The sequence below is a fragment of the Grampus griseus genome (assembly GCF_964374135.1).
Source record: "Grampus griseus genome assembly, chromosome: 11".
Taxonomy (NCBI): domain Eukaryota; kingdom Metazoa; phylum Chordata; class Mammalia; order Artiodactyla; family Delphinidae; genus Grampus; species Grampus griseus.
Genome location: NC_139005.1, coordinates 2,206,012 through 2,223,292, shown reverse-complemented (window position 1 = coordinate 2,223,292; position 17,281 = coordinate 2,206,012). Strand labels below are relative to the sequence as shown.

The following is a 17,281-nucleotide window of genomic DNA, read 5'->3' as shown; positions in this document are numbered from 1 at the left end:
TCTAAAATAGAACTGAGAAATCTTTTATGTCTGAGGTTTCCAGAGCTCCTGCAAAGCGATCCAGGCTTAAAATCTTCTACATCTTATAATGTACGTGAAACTAATAGAATTCATTCTTGTTTAATCTTAATAAGTTTGCAGAAACTGCAAGCCACCATTCATCATTTTCCCTGTCTGTTCTGCTGCCTCAGTCAGTCAGTCATTCTTACTCGCACACTCATAACAATTAATGTTATTGCAGAATGTTTAGGAAGATACCTGGTCATTGTTGTGGTTGTTCATACGTGACCAACAGTGCAGAGACAATAGTTACGATCTGCCAACTGTGCTTTGCGGGATTCCGTCTCTCCTCAAAACATGGCTTTGTGGAATTGAGGAGGATGGAACATTTCTTTATGTCAAGTATGCCCTGTTACCATTGTACCTTTGGTTATCCTGTTTTCAGAGTGCTATGTTTTTCATGTGTGTGTTTGTTTTCTGTTTAGCCTCGTCGTGGCCGTAGCATGTCAGTTTGTGTCCCCCATCTTTCTGCTGTTCCCTCTCTGTCCCGCCTCTCTCCCAGTGCTCCTTCCACCCCACCACCAGTGCTGTCTGCACCTCCTTCTCCTTCCCTCCTTCGGACTGCCCCCGAGGACACCTCTGCCGAAAAGCTTTCTAAAGCATTGGAGAGTGTCCTGCCTATGCACTCTGCCTTTCAGCGCAAGCACCGACGCTCCAGCCTGCCTTCCCTCTTTGTCAGTACTGTATGTAACATAAACTTCCTGACAAAACTTATTACCAGTGAATACATCCAGGCATCAAGAATTTTAATACAAATTAAGTAAAGAACAGGGCTAGACTTACTAATATATTATGCTTTTACGTTACCAGTTTTTCCTATGGTTTCCCATAACTTTTTGTTATGTAAGGCTTTAAGGGGGACAAAAGCAAGGGGGTCATGAGAGAGAATGCTTCTAACACCCTTGGCATCTATCAGCGGGGAGCCATAAAATTGAGCTTTTGTTATATTCTCCTGTCCCCCACCAACGTATTTAGATCCTTGCATTTTCATATCTTAGCAAAGAATGTGTGTATTATTTAATTTTAAACTCGTTGGCTTAATAAAAGCAAATTTTCTCTTTATCAGACATTACCCAAACATGTTTTCTTCTCACTTTATTCCAAAGAGACACTAATGACAATGGATGAGTCCATTTTTTTCCAATAGTGAGTGAAGAATAATTGAAGAGGGAAAGTTGCTTTTAATTTGTTAGCTGTTTAAAATGAGGTGTCAACAAACTAAAAGCCCCCACATAATGTTCCCTCTTGGGAATTTTTTTTCTTTGAATAAGGTGGGATCTTGACTCTAATGGAACACATTAGATACGTATATAGTACATGTGATTTTCTTTGGCCCCATTACTGTCTGTGGAAGGTCTATCTTTCAGAGTTGTTTTAAACACTGTGGTACTTTGCTGCTGCTTTTCCAGATAGAGAATTTAGTTAACATTCTGATCTAGCAACCCCCAAATCTTGAGATTTTTACCTAGGAGAATGATTAACTGTATAGTGTTTTATGGCTTTGGGATACTCTTTGAATAAACAACAGTAAGATGGAGCATTCTGAGTCAAAACAGAAACCTCCTTTTAGCTGTTGTGAAGAAGTAACAGTGGAGCCATTTTGCCTATTTGATAGGGGTCTTCCCTATTGAAAGAATGAAACTGATCTACCCTTTTAAAAAAAGAGTCCGTGAAAGTGAATTATTACAGTGTGCAATTATCCTTTTCACCTGTTTTGAACACCAAATTAGTCAACACAACTAGAATCAGAAAAGTGGACATTCAATGATTTGGCATCTGTAACATGTTTCATGTAGTAAAATTAACTGCATTTGGTTCGGGGCAGACAGGGGAAAGACATGACAGTCACTGGCCAAGTGGTGTATATTTTACTGTACACCAAAAATCTCTTCTGATTTCTAGTCAGAAGACATACTGTTAGTTGATCAGAAATGAACCCTTGAAGCCTCTAACACACCAGCAGACAATAAGGCTTCAGAGTAGGAAGACTTGGTACAGTTATAAGTGAACATACAAATTGTAGGTAAATTCAGAATAATCACTTAGAAGGTTAAATTCTTCCATTTCCTTTGAGAGGGGAAAGTTGTGGAAAAGCAGCTCTTATCTAATGCAAAGAGTCCCACAGAATAATTTTATTGACCCTGGATGTATTTAATGGATTTTTACTATGCACATAATTTCCAAAAGCATTGTTATTTCTTTATTAATTATAAATTTGGTGTAACCGTTTCATAGCATTACACAGAGTTACCCAATTGTGCATGTCAATGTAATTTCACATATGAATGTATGAATTACTTGTCTTATTCATGTTGATACAGCCTCAGTCCATGGCGCATCCGTGTGGGGGGACCCCAACATACCCAGAATCACAGATATTTTTCCCAACTATTCATGAACGTCCAGTTTCTTTTTCACCACCTCCCACCTGTCCACCGAAGGTGGCCATTTCCCAGCGGCGTAAGAGCACCTCCTTCCTGGAAGCCCAAACTCACCACTTCCAACCCCTGCTGAGGACTGTTGGCCAAAATCTTCTTCCACCTGGTGGCAGCCCAACTAACTGGACACCAGAGGCTGTAGTTATGTTGGGTACTGCAGCCAGTAGAGTCACTGGAGAGCCATGTGAGATACAGGTCCAACCTATGTTTGAACCAACTCAAGTTTACAGTGACTATAGACCTGGACTAGTACTTCCGGAAGAAGCTCACTACTTTGTTCCTCAGGAAGCAGTGTATCTAGCTGGGGTACAATACCAGGCCCAGGTGGCAGAACAGTTTGAGGGCATTCCATACAACTCACCAGTCCTGTCAAGTCCTATGAGACAGACACCTGAACAGAAGCCAGGGCAAGGGGGCCCTACCTCAAGTTCTGTCTTTGAATTTCCATCCGGACAGGCTTTCGTGGTAGGACACCTCCAGAATTTAAGATTAGATTCTGGACTGAGCCCAGGATCTCCCCTCTCTAGCATTTCTGCACCTATCAGTACAGATGCTACAGGCTTGAAATTTCACCCTGTCTTTTTTCCTCATTCTGCACCTGCTGTGTTAACTCATAACAATGAGAGCAGAAGCAATTGTGTATTTGAGTTTCACGCTCGTACTCCATGCTCCTCTTCAGGAGAAGGAGGAGGAGGAGTTTTGCCTCAGCGCATTTACCGAAATCGACAGGTTGCTGTGGACTTGAATCAGGAAGAACCACCTCCTCAATCCACAGGATTACACGGCCGCCTGCAGCCTGTGACTGAAGAACAGCATGATTTCCAGGCCCCAGAACTGACCGTCTCTGTGGTAGAGCCCACCGGACAGAGCTGGCCCATAGGAAGCCCAGAATATTCCAGTGATTCCTCACAAATCACTTCTTCAGACCCCAGTGATTTTCAATCACCTCCCCCTACAGGGGGAGCAGCTGCATCTTTTGGCTCTGACGTCTCATTACCCTTTATCCGTCTGCCTCAGACAGTGTTACAAGAATCCCCACTTTTCTTCTGTTTCCCCCAAGGAGCCACATCTCCGCAGGTTTTATCTGCCTCATTTTCTTCAGGAGGATCTGCACTCCATCCACAGGTTATAGGAAAACTTCCACGGTTCTTTTACACTACCCTACTGTGCACCATTACGTTTAAGGTTTCTATCCCTCCTTTCCATTCATGAGGGTTATTGTTTAATTTTATTATGGAGTTTCTCCATTGCGGGGGGGTGATTTTAAACTACTTGTATTTAAGAGCAAAATATGAGACCGAAGCGGCCCGATTTACCAATAACATGTGTACACCCTTGGAAAAGAGAGCACACAAACTAGAATTTTAGTTACTCATCAAAATCAGCTACTTCTGTCCATATGTAGAGTGGACAGAGTTTTCAGCTATTAGTGAACACATAAATGTCGGTAAAGTTGACTGAGCATTGATTATTTACAAATATTAATGTGCAGTATTTCTTTCTCCCTAGAAACAAACATGGCTAGTTTTTAAAAAAAAATAGAGAAGATAACATTTCTTTTCCTGTAAAATGCAAAGAATGAAAAATAAGAAATCTTTTTTTTTTTTTAAGTAGTGTTAGGAATATACAGAGTTTTCATTAGTATGGAAGGATCTTAAAAGACAGAGAGGAAACATCTTAGGAATTTGTCTTAACAAATGAGGATGCCTTTTAAAAATGGCATTAGTCAGGGCTTCCCTGGTGGCGCAGTGGTTGAGAGTCTGCCTGCCGATGCAGGGGACACGAGTTCGTGCCCCGGTCCGGGAAGATCCCACATGCCGCACCGCGGCTGGGCCCGTGAGCCATGGCTGCTCAGCCTGCGCGTCCAGAGCCTCTGCTCCGCAACGGGAGAGGCCACAACAGTGAGAGGCCCGTGTACCGCAAAAAAAAAAAAAAAAAAAAGGCATTAGTCAAACAGGTCACTGTGTATCATTTGTTCAAATAAAATGTTAATCCACAAAATTGACTGATTCTAATTTTTAGCAACTAAGTTAGAATCTAGTGTGGGTGACGGGGGTTTTTTTGTTTTTGTTTTAGGGATTTGTGGTACATGTTGCAAGGTAAAGACCATTAGATACCTCAGTTCTTAGATTTTTCCTCAACAAATTTAGATTTTGTTGCTTATGAATATGAGCATATGCACACTCTTGCAAATAAAGACAAAGTGATGGACGTAATAGCATTCAAGAAGTGGAGTCAGTATTGACTATTTCATATATTATTCCTTTGATATATTTTGTCAAATGTATAAGTCTTATAAAATTTATGTAGGAGACTATGCAGTTAAATAGGAAACTTGGCAATTATATATTCAAGATATCATTTAGATGTTTTAAATATCCCACTCTTTTATAAAGAACTATATGTTCTTCTTTGACTTTCTTCCTATGTTCTTCCCCCATCAGGGGCATAAATAACCCCAAAAATATACATAAAGTATCAGTTACTTAGAGCAGTACTAAGAAGCAAAAAGATCTAGAAACTTGAACTGTGTGTACACGCGGTATGGTACGCTCACATTAACACACTGGTTGCCAGCCCATACTGTGAACGTGTATGCACTGCCAGCCTTGCTCCTTTAAACTTTCCAAAATGAAATTTCAAACATCAGGTAGTTTACAGAAAAGGTGCAGAAAGAATGTATACTCACAGTGGTTAAGATGCAGTAGAATGTGATGTTCTATCCAAGTAAGCTTCAGAGAAGCCCCTCTAAACTGAAATGAAACAGCAAAGTTGGGCCTTTTCATTTTCTTAGCTCACCTATTATCAAGTCCTGCATTCAGTTCTCACCTTCTAATTTATTTTAACTTAAGATCTCTTCTGGGTGAGGGTTTCTCAAATTCCAACCGTATGGACATTTTAGGTGAGATCGCTGTTTGCTGTGAGGGCTGCCCTGTGCATTTGTAGAGTGTTTAGCAGCATCCCTGGCCTCCCCCCACCAAGTACCAGTAGCAGTTGTGACAACCAAAACTAGCCCCAGGCACTGCCATACATCTTTGGGAAGGGGCATGGGGTTCGCAAAGTGCCCCTGGTTGAGAGCCATTGCTCTAGGTACTTGGCAGGTAATGATGATAATTATTTTTACGTTTTTGACAAAAGTCGCTATAGCACTACAAGAAATAGCAAAAGGAACCAAATAGCATTATTAAATACCCTTTTTTCTTTAATCGTTTGGATAGTTTTTTCACATTGATAGTCTTATTATTTTTCCTGATTATTTTCAATAATAATTTTATTTTGAATCTTACTATTTTGGCAAAAAATATAGCCTGAGCAGCGGGGTAGGTTAGGTTTTAACCATCAGTGGTTTTTGCATGGAATCAGAGTATGTTCTGTAATATGATCCTTCTCTAACCTTCTCTTTAAAAACATGCCCCAGTGGTCTCTCCCTACATACTTAATCAAGCGAATGTTTCATCTTGCTCAGGCAGACTCTCAGGAGCTCACATATTTATTGCAAAATCCTGACCTCTGTATAAACGTACCTTTGGGCTGCTCTAATTTTTTGTATTCACTTCTCTCCTTCAGGCACAGGGGCAGAGCCAGGGTCAGCAATCTTCAAGTAGTTTAACAGGGGTTTCATCCTCCCAACCCATACAACATTCTCAGCAGGTGAGAGCAACTCATTGCTACGTTTTATGGATTAGCAATAGCCAAAACACTGGTTTACGTCTTTCATGAATTGGATTCCTGATGTAAATGGCTTGCTAAGTTTTTTGAAAGGAAAATCTAGAGGCATAACATTTCCTGTCTTCAGTAACATTTTAGAAAATCTTTTGTTTAATGTATTTTTGAATGGTCTATTAGATTAGACATACATTGAAATTCAAAAGAATTATCTTTACTGACATACTTTATGTGCCTTCTTAAACAGATGATTCTACGCTATTTTAACAATACGGTTGACCCTTGAACAGCACAGGGGGTTAGGGGCACAGGCCTTCTGCACAGTCAGAGATATGTGCATAACTTTATAGTGGGTCCTCCCTCTCTGAAGTTACACATCGACAGCTTAAACCAATCTTGGATCGCATAGTACTGAAGTATGTATTTACTGAAAAAAATTAACATATAAGTGAACCCATGCCATTCAAACCCGTGTTATTCGAGGATCAACTGTACAAAGAATGTCATTTTTGTGTGTATGTATTTCACGATTTGTCCTTTTGTGAGCATTTTACCATTGCTTTCACTGTGCTTGACTCTAGTAATGCTCCACTCCTTTTTAATTATTTCTAATCTTTGGGGTGGGGCATCAGATTTTATGCTAAAATGAATGAAAGCCTAAGAACAACGACTTCAGGAACTTTAAAAAAATGATTTGGGGAATTTGTTCCCAAAGGTTCAGAGAACTCAAGGGATTAGTATAATGCTGATGTATTCAACAGCAAAACTGGTAATTGTAAAATTAAATATCTGTAGTGCATCACTGATATTAGTTAACAGTAGTTATTTACATGGAAATAATGCTTTGGGGGCACAATCGAATATTTATTATCTGTTTCAAATAAAATTTATAGCCACTACATGTGTCATAAAAACTTCCCAGTGAACTATTTTGTTGATAGTTCCCTATGCAGTGTGTTTTCAAACCACCAAATTCTAAATTGGCTTGTTTCTATCAGTTTTTGAAACTAAGTTTTCAGTTCTCCTTACAAATGGCCTGCTCACAGTCCAGCATGTGATCATGTGGTCGTTTGATGCTGGTTTAAGATTAGATGTTCCTTGTACAAGATTAGCTTGGTTATACAGGCAAACCTTGTTTTACTTTGCTTTGCTTTCTTGTGCTTCGTAGGTACTACATTTCTTCTTCTTTTTTTTTTTTTTTAACAAGCTGAAGATTTGTATTAACCCTGCTTCAAGCAAGTCTGTCAGCACCATTTTTCCAACAGCATTTGCTCATTTCGTGTCTCTGTGTCACGTTTTGCTAATTCCCACACTTATTTCAAACATCTTCATTACTATTATATTTGTTACGGTGATCTGTGATCAGTGATCTTTGATGTTACTACTGCAAAAGGATTATGACTTGCTGAAGGCTCAGGTGATGGTTAGCATCTATTAATAAAGCATTTTTTAAATTAAGGTACGCACATTGTCTTTTTAGTCATGATGCTGTTTCACACTTAATAGACTACAGTGAGGTATATGCACTAGGAAACAAAAAAATTCACGTGACTTGGATTATTGCAATATTCACTTTATTGCAATGATCTGAACCAAACCTGTAATATTTCCGAGATGCCTGTATATACATTTTCTCTGTGGCCAACACCTCTATCTTATAGAATAGAAGGGCTGGGAATTACACGTTTTGTCTTGCTCGTGCCCTTTCTTCCAGACAAGTATCTGAATCTATATATATTTATAGTTACGTTCAAGTAGTCACATTTTTGCCAAGCTTAACAGGTTTAATTATATTAACAACCCCTGATAAGAATACAAAATAAAAGTTACATAAAGCTGAGTGAGGACAGAAACGCTATCATGGATACAAGTCTCCTAATTCGCTTATCATTGGACACAGGCCAATACCAATAAAATGTGCAGATTTAAGTGTATGGTCTCTTTTTCCTTTTCCAAAGGAATTTGTTATGAAGCAGTGAAATAAGCCATTGAGTTTAATGGTGATGAAAGTATGCACAGTCGGGGGGCAGGGGGCAGCTCCACAAATGTCAGGTTAAAAGAATCAGGTGCTTGACTCTTCTGGGAAAAGATCTGACTAAATGGCTATCTCTACAGTACAAACAAAAATTCCCGTTTCAGTGATGCTTTTTTCAGATATTTTTATTTTGTGAGTTATTTTAAATATAGGATGAGTTAAATAGAATCATAAAATTGAGCCCTCAATCTAAATAAGTGTATGCAGTCTAGAATATTTAACTTTTCCAGGGTTGCATAGCCAATAGATAGAACTAAACATTACAAACCATAATCCAAGATTTCTACAGTAGTTTTCTTTTTTCTTCATTAAAGTTCTACGGGGATTCATGATTCTGCAAAGGTGCCCAAGGAGCTGTATTTTTTTGTTTTATCTTCTGGGGTTCCATATATAGAAAAGGAAGATTGTAAACTTTCTGTACTGTACAGTTAGAGTCTGTTTTTAGATCTGATTTTCGTTTTGCATACCGTCACGTCCCAACACCACCGTAGGAAACAATCTCTCTAATTTTACTAATGTGAGGAAAGAGATGAACTTTAGCTGAAATTTACTTTATTTCTTGTGTTTCTGAAATATACTGAATAAAGGATTGCTTCTTTTCACGTTTTTATCAAGAATCTCTTCTAGTGGTATATCGTGTCTTAATGAGGTACCAGAAATAACTTTCTCCTACCGGAAATCTGAGTATTTTGCTGCCACGAAAGGTCATGAGCTACCCTGCTTCCTTAATAATTTCATCCATAGGGCACATGTAGAGTCTGTAGGTATCTCTTACTTTTTGTTCAACTGAGGCTCATGAACATTTTTTTCAAGCACCTTTGTCCAACAGATAGTACACGGTCACAGGCTGTTTTCAAGAGGCAGTTTTATGCAAAGCATGATGCCAAGTTGCTATGCTAAACAGTACTTGTTTGGCTAAAGTGTTGATTATTAGCCAGTGTGATTGTGCAAAAATAAAAAAAACCATATACTCCTGTCCTATCCAGAGGTGCCACTTCTCTATAAATGCTTTAATGTATAACTGGCATACATGCCTCTCAATTATTCTAAGCAAGGAGTGAGGGTATATGTTTATAATAAACTGCTCGTTTTTGACAGTACACACACACACACACACACACACACAATTATTCTAAGCAAGGAGTGAGGGTATATGTTTATAAAACTGCTCATTTTTGACAGTACACACACACACACACACACACACACACACACACACACACACAACACTAATTAAACAGTTTTTTCCTAACTGAGTTCATGCTCTGAAGGACCATGTGCTAGGCACTGATGGACTACCAAGATGGATCATATAAGGCTACTTTCAGGGAGCCTGAATAATCTGGTAACAATATACGTCAACTCCTACAAAACGAGTAAGCATAATAGCTAACATATATAGTGTGCAAAGCAATCTACCTGTGTTTTTATTCAATCCTTCTATGAATCATATAAAATATAGGTACTATCATTATTTCCATTGTACAGATGGGAAAGCTGAAACGAGATCTGGAGACGCTAAGTACTTTACCCAAACTTCTAAAAGACAGAAAGAATTTAAATCCAAGTAGTCTGACTCCATGAAAGGAGGAGACTATATCTCTTCTGAGCAGGGAGGGGGATATCAGTAGGTTTATGAAAGAGCATTTGAACTGGACTCTGATTATGAGTTAGATTCAGATGAAGGATAAGGAATATTCTAGGCCCAAAGAAAAGGGCAGGGGGGCAGTATAAGCAAGGTAGAAAGCTGTGAGACAGAAACAAATAAACCTTGGGTTCAGTGTAGCTAGAATACAGATAAGTCAGGACTTTTGGTTAGGACTCCGTGCTCCCAATGCAGGGGGCACTAGTTTGATCCCTGGTCAGGGAACTAAGATCCCACATGCCACGTGGCACGGCCTAAAACAAAAAACAAATAAGTGAAGGTGTGAGTTCAGGAAAGAGCTGATTGAGTCCAAATTGTGATGTAAGCAAGGGTCTGCGTTGAAGGGGGTGCGGGAGAGAGGTAATTTTGCGCCCAAATATAAGGGGCAGGGGATTTGCTCAGATTGAACCTTTACGAAGAAGGGAGATCACCACTTAGTCAAACTCTCATCAGGCTCACATCACGGGGCTCTTACTGGTCTTTGCTTTGAACAATAACACAAAAAAATATTAATGGAATAAAGTGAAACTGTTGAGAACAAGTGTGCCTGTAAGGACCTTAAAGGGTGTATGTAGTTGGAAATGTTTATAGGCAATATCTGACAGAATTGGTTTTATATATGCCAAGACATTAAACATAGATTTTGTCCTTAGGGGAACAACTTCACTGTTCCAGTTTCATTGTTAATAACATTTAAAGATCACTTAAAGGTTACATGAATATACACCTGTAAGACAATTGCAAAAACAATAGAACTGTCCTAATACTAATAATCAAGCAGATGGTTGTCACTGCAGATTTTATCTCAAGACACAACTTAAAGAACAAGTACTATGTTATGCGCCAGAAAAGCGAGATCATTCATAGTGTAGCTTCCCTGAAGATAAAAATGCTGATGTATAATTACATGTGAAGATTTTGAATGAGGCAAGGGGAGCAACATTTCTGAATTAGTATATTTATATAAAAGACAATCTTATTTAGGTATGAAAATTAATGACTTAGATAACTGTAGATAGTTCACGGTGAATTCCTTAAAGTTTAAATATATTCAAGTTAACCAAAAAGGTTTTCTACTTTCTTGGTTCTTGTTTCTTAGTGGGAAAATGGGCAAAATTGTCTTATATTCAGAGCTGCCTTATAGTTGGATACATACGATATATCTTAGTTGCTGAAAATAAATTTTATATAATTCAGCCATTTGTTCTAATTTTTTTAAGTTAAGAATACATTATCAGAGCTAAATAAGGATAAAACAAACATGACTACTGTCACTATTACATTTCAGGATTCTTTTGATGGTTTTAATTCGTATAATAAGAAAGAAATGAGGAATAAATATCAGGAAAGTAAAAATATTATTTGCAGATTATCACCTAACAAAATCTAGGATGCTTGTTAAGGTGGGTAGATGCATAATAGATATAAAAACAAAAATAAATAAGTCTTGGGGATGCAATGCACAGCATAGTGACTGTAGTTGATAATATACTGAATTACATGTTTGCAGGCTGCTAAGGCTGCTAAAGGCTACCATTGGTTGTAGCATTATTTCAAGTAACAAAAAATTCAACCAACCAAAGTGTTCATCATTAGGATATCAGTGCCGTTGATAAATAAAATGAAAATGGCATGTCAGAGAACAGTATTTATAAAACGGGTGTGTTTTTGTTTTGTTTTTAAAAACAAAATCAACTTGTGTGTAAATGACCACTTATGCATAGAAGAAAATTCATAAAGTCGATGCACCAAACCCCTAATTGTGATTGCCTGTGGAGAAATGAGGTTGGGTATTTTCATTTAACTCTATTAATCTAATATATTGCTTAAAATTTTTATTACAAACAGGTATTGTTTTTGTATTTAAAAATTAAAAATTTGGGCTTCCCTGGTGGCGCAGTGGTTGGGAGTCTGCCTGCCGATGCAGGGGACCACGGGTTCGTGCCCCGGTCCAGGAAGATCCCACATGCCTCGGAGTGGCTGGGCCCGTGAGCCATGGCCGCTGAGCCTGCACGTCCGGAGCCTGTGCTCCGCAATGGGAGAGGCCACAACAGTGAGAGGCCCGCATACCGCAAAAAAAAAAAAAAAAATTAAAAATTTTAAATTAGTTATAGGTATTAAAGAGGCTTGAAAGTCAGCTATGAAGTTCAGATTTTTGTTAGGCTAGAGGGGGCCATTAATTTTGCAAAATTTAGTGTTTGGGTACAATTACATGCCATTTATCAAGTTTAGGTGTATTATACCAGAGTGCCTAGCACATGCTTGATTTCCAGATGACATTCCCTTTGCCGTACGTTGAGTTGAGTGATAGTGTCCTTGTTTTCAAAGAAGGAAACCTCATTTTGGCAGTAAAATGAGCAATCTCTAAGGTATCACAGCTAGTAAATGGTAAAGCTGACGTTCAAAATTCAATGCTTTTCTCCCATTTTGTAGCCGTTATCAAAGCTATTCTTTAAGCAAATTAATTACACAGTTGATGAAATATTGATAGATGAAGGGAAAGAGATTAAAGGAAGAGATTGGATTAGTTTAATATAGGACCAAAGTGAGAGCTGCTATCAAGAAATGGGAACAAAGAGGGAGGAATTTGGAGAAGAGAGGGTCTGTTTGGACATGGTGTCTGAAGGTGTTTATAAATACCTGAGCTGCTACTGGGGCAGGGAGCCTATTAGGTGAAGAACCAGTGGTGACTCAAACTTTGAAACATGGGTTAGTTCTTGGTTGTACCATCACAAATAAAGAACACCAGATGAAAAAGAAAGATGTGTAAAAAGGGGAATTGGTGAATTTGGGTTTGTGCATGTCTTGATTACTAAAATTGCCATCTTTTACAGACACTGATAGGCAAACATACTTCCTTAGAAACATGCTGTTAATGACTTGAAATAAAACTGAGTGATGGTTTTCTTCTCAGCAGCAAGGAGTGCAGCAGACAACCCCCTCTCAGCAGACAGCGCAGTATTCACTTCCCCAGATGTCAGCCTCCAGCGAGGCCATGACTGCACAGCCCACAAGTCAGCCTCAACCTCCACAGTCCTTTTCGCATGTGTCAGCAGGAAAACAGGTGAACGCTTAACTTCTAGAAAGGAGTGCCACATGACTTCTACCTTCCCTAATGGTGAAAATTGGTTATTTTCACTGCAGAAATGAAGTGAAAATTGCTTCTTTTGTGTATATGCATTGGTTAATATAAATGTGTATATACAGCAGCAGTAATCCAAAAATGTTTAACTTTTAGGTTTATCAGCCTAAAATCAGTTTGACAGGTATAGAACTGATAAAGGTGCTGTAGTAATTGAACCTATGACATTTTCTAGCATTGTCAGTTGTACCTATCATTCTAGGTTTGCAGTTAATGCTGTGTTTTCATGTAGATTTATGCATTGTTTCCTTCCTTCATTGCCTTCTGAAGTCATAAAAAACCCTTATATGGAATGATTTTTTTTCCTAAGTTATCCTTCTAGTCACTTGAAAAGTAACTCTGGGGACTTCCCTGGTGGTCCAGTGGCTAAGACTCCGTGCTCCCAATGCAGGGGGCCCAGGTTCGATCCCTGGTCAGGGAACTAGATCCCGCATGCTGCAACTAAAGATCCTGTGTGTTGCAACTAAGACCCGGCACAGCCAAATAAATAATAAATAAATATTAAAAAAAAAAAAAGAAAAGTAACCCTGTAGAAGATAAGCTCTTCTGAATGACCTTTTTTCAGCTTTAACATCGGGGCAGCTTGTGCTTGTATTGTTTTTGTCATATTTCATCACATCTGAGATACTGTCAATTGTAAAATGCACCATTATTTTATGTAACACTGAGAACTGACATACCATTAATTGTAAGATATATCTTAATGTCATAAACATTAAAATGACCAGGTGGTGGAAAGGGATGATTGCATCGTACAATCAGTGAAATATAGTAATTAGACCTACTTTTACAGGCCTGTGTTAGACTTAAGAATTGTGGAAGCACTATGGATGAGCTCTAACTCCACTGGGAAGGAAGTCCTTTGAATTTCAGTCATCACTGTAGTATCAGTTGTAGATTTAGTGACAGCAAACATACCACTGGATTATGGTATGTGAAACATATCTCAGCCAGGCTGTAAAGAAAACAACCTTTCATATGGAAGGGTTCTCTTTGTTGTTGAACGATGAAGCATGAGCAAAATTTCCTGCCACAAAAGATTTGAAACAGCAGCCAGTCTGTCAGCCTCCCTGTCTCCTGTTGTCCTCTCCCTGCTCTTATGTGGCACATTAACTTACACTAATGTATGCAAGGGTTTGGTGTTTGTTTTAATTTTCTTTCTTTTTGGCTAATACATAAGTCTTGCTTTTGGCAGCCTTGCTTTTTTTTTTTAAAGTCTGTCTGTTTTGTTTTTCTTTACCTTCCCAGCTTCCAGTTTCCCAGCCAGTACCAACTATCCAAGGCGAACCTCAGATCCCAGTTGCGACACAGCCCTCAGTCGTTCCAGTCCATTCTGGTGCTCACTTCCTCCCTGTGGGACAGCCACTCCCGCCTTCCTCACTCCCCCAGTACTCTGTTTCTCAGATCCCCTCAGCTCCTCAGCCAGCTTTCTCCCCGCTTCCTGTCACCATGGCAGCTGGCATTAATCAGCCTCTGCTTACCTTGGCTTCCTCTGCTCCAGCAGCTGCAGTCCCAGGGGGACCCGCTGTGGTCCCTAGTCAGCTTCCCACCCTCCTGCAGCCTGTGACTCAGCTGCCAAGTCAGGCTCACCCGCAGCTCCTGCAGCCAGCAGTTCAGTCCATGGGGATAGCCGCTAACCTCGGGCAGACTGCTGAGGCTCCACTCCCCTCTGGAGATGTTCTCTACCAGGTACCGTGTTGGCTGGTGAGAAGGAGGGCACCAGAGGGTTTGGTTCTAATGATAGAACATCAAGGACTTAAAAACCTAATAACTGAATATCAGAATAACTAACAATAACAAAAGTTGCTGATCTCAACCAGAGATGCTAAAATAGTAAATTCTGAGAAAGGACAGGGCGATGATGTCTGATGACTCATTCCCATTTTTCCCAAGACATCTCTTGGGAGAAAAATGGTTCTCTCAATATTCAGTGTAAGCTGATTGAAAGCTAGATATGGCTAATAATAGAATATATCAGGCTTTTTTTTATGGGAAGAGTAAATATGGGTAGCCGACATGGTATCAGTAAAAAGTTTCAGGGTTTAGATTTAGAATATTAGCAAGTCATTATATGACTGGAATGACTGATACCTTGAAGAGTTTTTGCATTCTCCTGTTTGATCGGGTAGAAAGTAGGTATTTTCTAGAAGGAATTATGTCTATTCCTCCTATTTAAATAGTCTCCAGGAGGGGAAAAAATAGCAACTTAGAAGTATAGTTGTGTACAGTCCTGTCCCCTAAATTGAAATCAGTTAACCATTTCATTTCAAGAATCTTCTTTAAATTATTAGAAAAAGATCAGGCTACTTTTCTTCACTATGTTCCCTTTTTTTTTTTTCTTTTTTTTTTCTTGCTTGTCTTGCTGTTTTACTCATTTGATGACCCAACCTGCACTAATTCCCCTTCCTCGTTTCTGTCACAGGGCTTCCCACCTCGACTGCCACCACAGTACCCAGGAGACTCAAATCTTGCTCCCTCTTCCAGCGTGGCTTCTGTGTGCATTCCTTCTACAGTCCTGTCCCCTCCCATGCCGGCAGAAGCACTGGCTGCACCAGGTTACTTTCCTACAGTGGTGCAGCCTTATGTGGAATCAAGCCTTTTGGTTCCTGTGGGCAGTATAGGAGGACAGGTTCAAGTGTCCCAGCCAGCAGTGAGTTTAGCACAAGCCCCCACTACATCCTCCCAGCAAGCAGCTCTGGAGGTAAATGGAATTCCTGCATGTTTATGTCTAAACTATATGTATAATGGGATAAAAATGACAAAGGAGAAATACAGTTTCCCCTGGTTTAGAATGCACTTGGAAACTATTGCGAACTAACTTCTGAATGACTTCTTCTTGCAGCCGAGTGAAATGCCAGTGTGGGGCCTTGTTGCCACTGGCTGTTCTGTTGGGAAGTGAGTGTGCCTTGGAGGAGATAACGCTGCTAGCACTTCACTTCTTTAGCTAGCCCTTCAGCCATTGTTCTTATCCTTTCACAAACTCCTGCCATTGGCAAGTCACCAGAATACCTTACCCTGCTGTGCTCCCGGTGATCATTTTTGCCCCTCTTGGAGAAAGCTCTGAGCTGTCTTTGCACTTTGCTCTGCCTGCCCTGTTGCACATTCTGGTGAGATGCTGGCTGCACGGCAGGTTGTAGTTTCTCACTAACTAGCAGCTGTTTTGGCTGATGACACACTGTGCAGTCTGTACCAGAGACTAGCTTTAGAAATTTCCTTTGCAATTTTAAGATGACTGTCTGCAGATGCTGAATATTAAGAATTATTAGTAAATGTAGTGCTTCTAGGACTTAGGGGAGGGATAAGGAAAGGAAGAGTAGCGTATTGGGGATGGTCGACAATAAATAAAGTATATTACTGCCAAGGTGTGAATTATCCTTTCTGTTTACAGAGCACTCAGGGCGTCTCTCAGGTGGCTCCTCCAGAGCCAGTTCCAGTGGCTCAGCCACAACCTACCCAGCCTGCTACGTTGGTCTCTTCTGTAGACAGGTATGTGACAGTACAGTTCTCCTTTCTTGACTGGTAGATAGGATGGTAGGAAACTTTAAAATGTCTCGCCTTTAAATCTCATCGTAAACTGAACTTTTTTTTTCCGAAGTGCACATTCAGATGTTGCTTCAGGTATGAGTGATGGCAATGAGAATGTCCCATCATCCAGTGGAAGGCATGAAGGGAGAACTACCAAACGGCATTATCGCAAATCTGTAAGAAGTCGCTCTCGTCATGAAAAGACTTCACGCCCAAAATTGAGAATTTTGAATGTAAGTATTGCTGACTTCTGGGTTTCATATAGTTAGTTCATACCATTTAAATATTTCTAAGGCTTGGGTGTATTGATGAAAGTTTAGGATCTTGTATCACCCAAATGATACTGTTAAATTCCATATTTCTAAAAAAAAAAAATACAGAGAGTTTTTATTTGTAAAACAAAGATCTTACATTCTTACCAGACCCTTCAGTGGAAGATGTGTAAATAGCTGAAAGGCTGATATTTTCTTAAGGTTTTCTTGCTCCTAGTTTAAGAGGCAAAGTAGCAGTGCTTCAAGGAATAGTGGTAACATGCGGCTTAAGTTCAAGTGACAACCTGTGTTACTTTGTCACATTCAGTAACAGATCTGAGCATGGTTCTTCTGAGACATGAAGTACCTTTTCTTTTTTCTTTTCAGGTTTCAAATAAAGGAGACCGGGTAGTAGAATGTCAATTAGAGACTCACAATCGGAAAATGGTTACATTCAAATTTGATTTAGATGGTGACAACCCTGAGGAGATAGCAACAATTATGGTATGTCTGTTTTTG

At 39.5% G+C, this 17,281-nt stretch overlaps 1 protein-coding gene across 28 annotated transcripts in view; it reads left to right on the top strand.

Annotated features, from left to right (window-relative positions):
* WNK1 (WNK lysine deficient protein kinase 1) overlaps window positions 1-17,281 on the top strand; it is a 135,934-nt gene that overhangs the window by 94,637 nt on the left and 24,016 nt on the right. For 6 of the 28 annotated variants that reach the window (XM_082665253.1, XM_082665268.1, XM_082665265.1 and 3 more), the window contains exons 9-15: window positions 6,066-6,149; window positions 12,759-12,908; window positions 14,235-14,675; window positions 15,409-15,687; window positions 16,375-16,472; window positions 16,582-16,744; window positions 17,150-17,266. In XM_082665253.1, the coding sequence (XP_082521379.1) occupies window positions 6,066-6,149; window positions 12,759-12,908; window positions 14,235-14,675; window positions 15,409-15,687; window positions 16,375-16,472; window positions 16,582-16,744; window positions 17,150-17,266 (1,332 nt within the window). Of the gene's footprint in view, window positions 1-2,381; window positions 3,624-6,065; window positions 6,150-12,758; window positions 12,909-14,234; window positions 14,676-15,408; window positions 15,688-16,374; window positions 16,473-16,581; window positions 16,745-17,149; window positions 17,267-17,281 lie in introns of all 28 variants that reach the window. The other 22 variants (XM_082665266.1, XM_082665264.1, XM_082665263.1 and 19 more) reach the window with 15 other exon arrangements.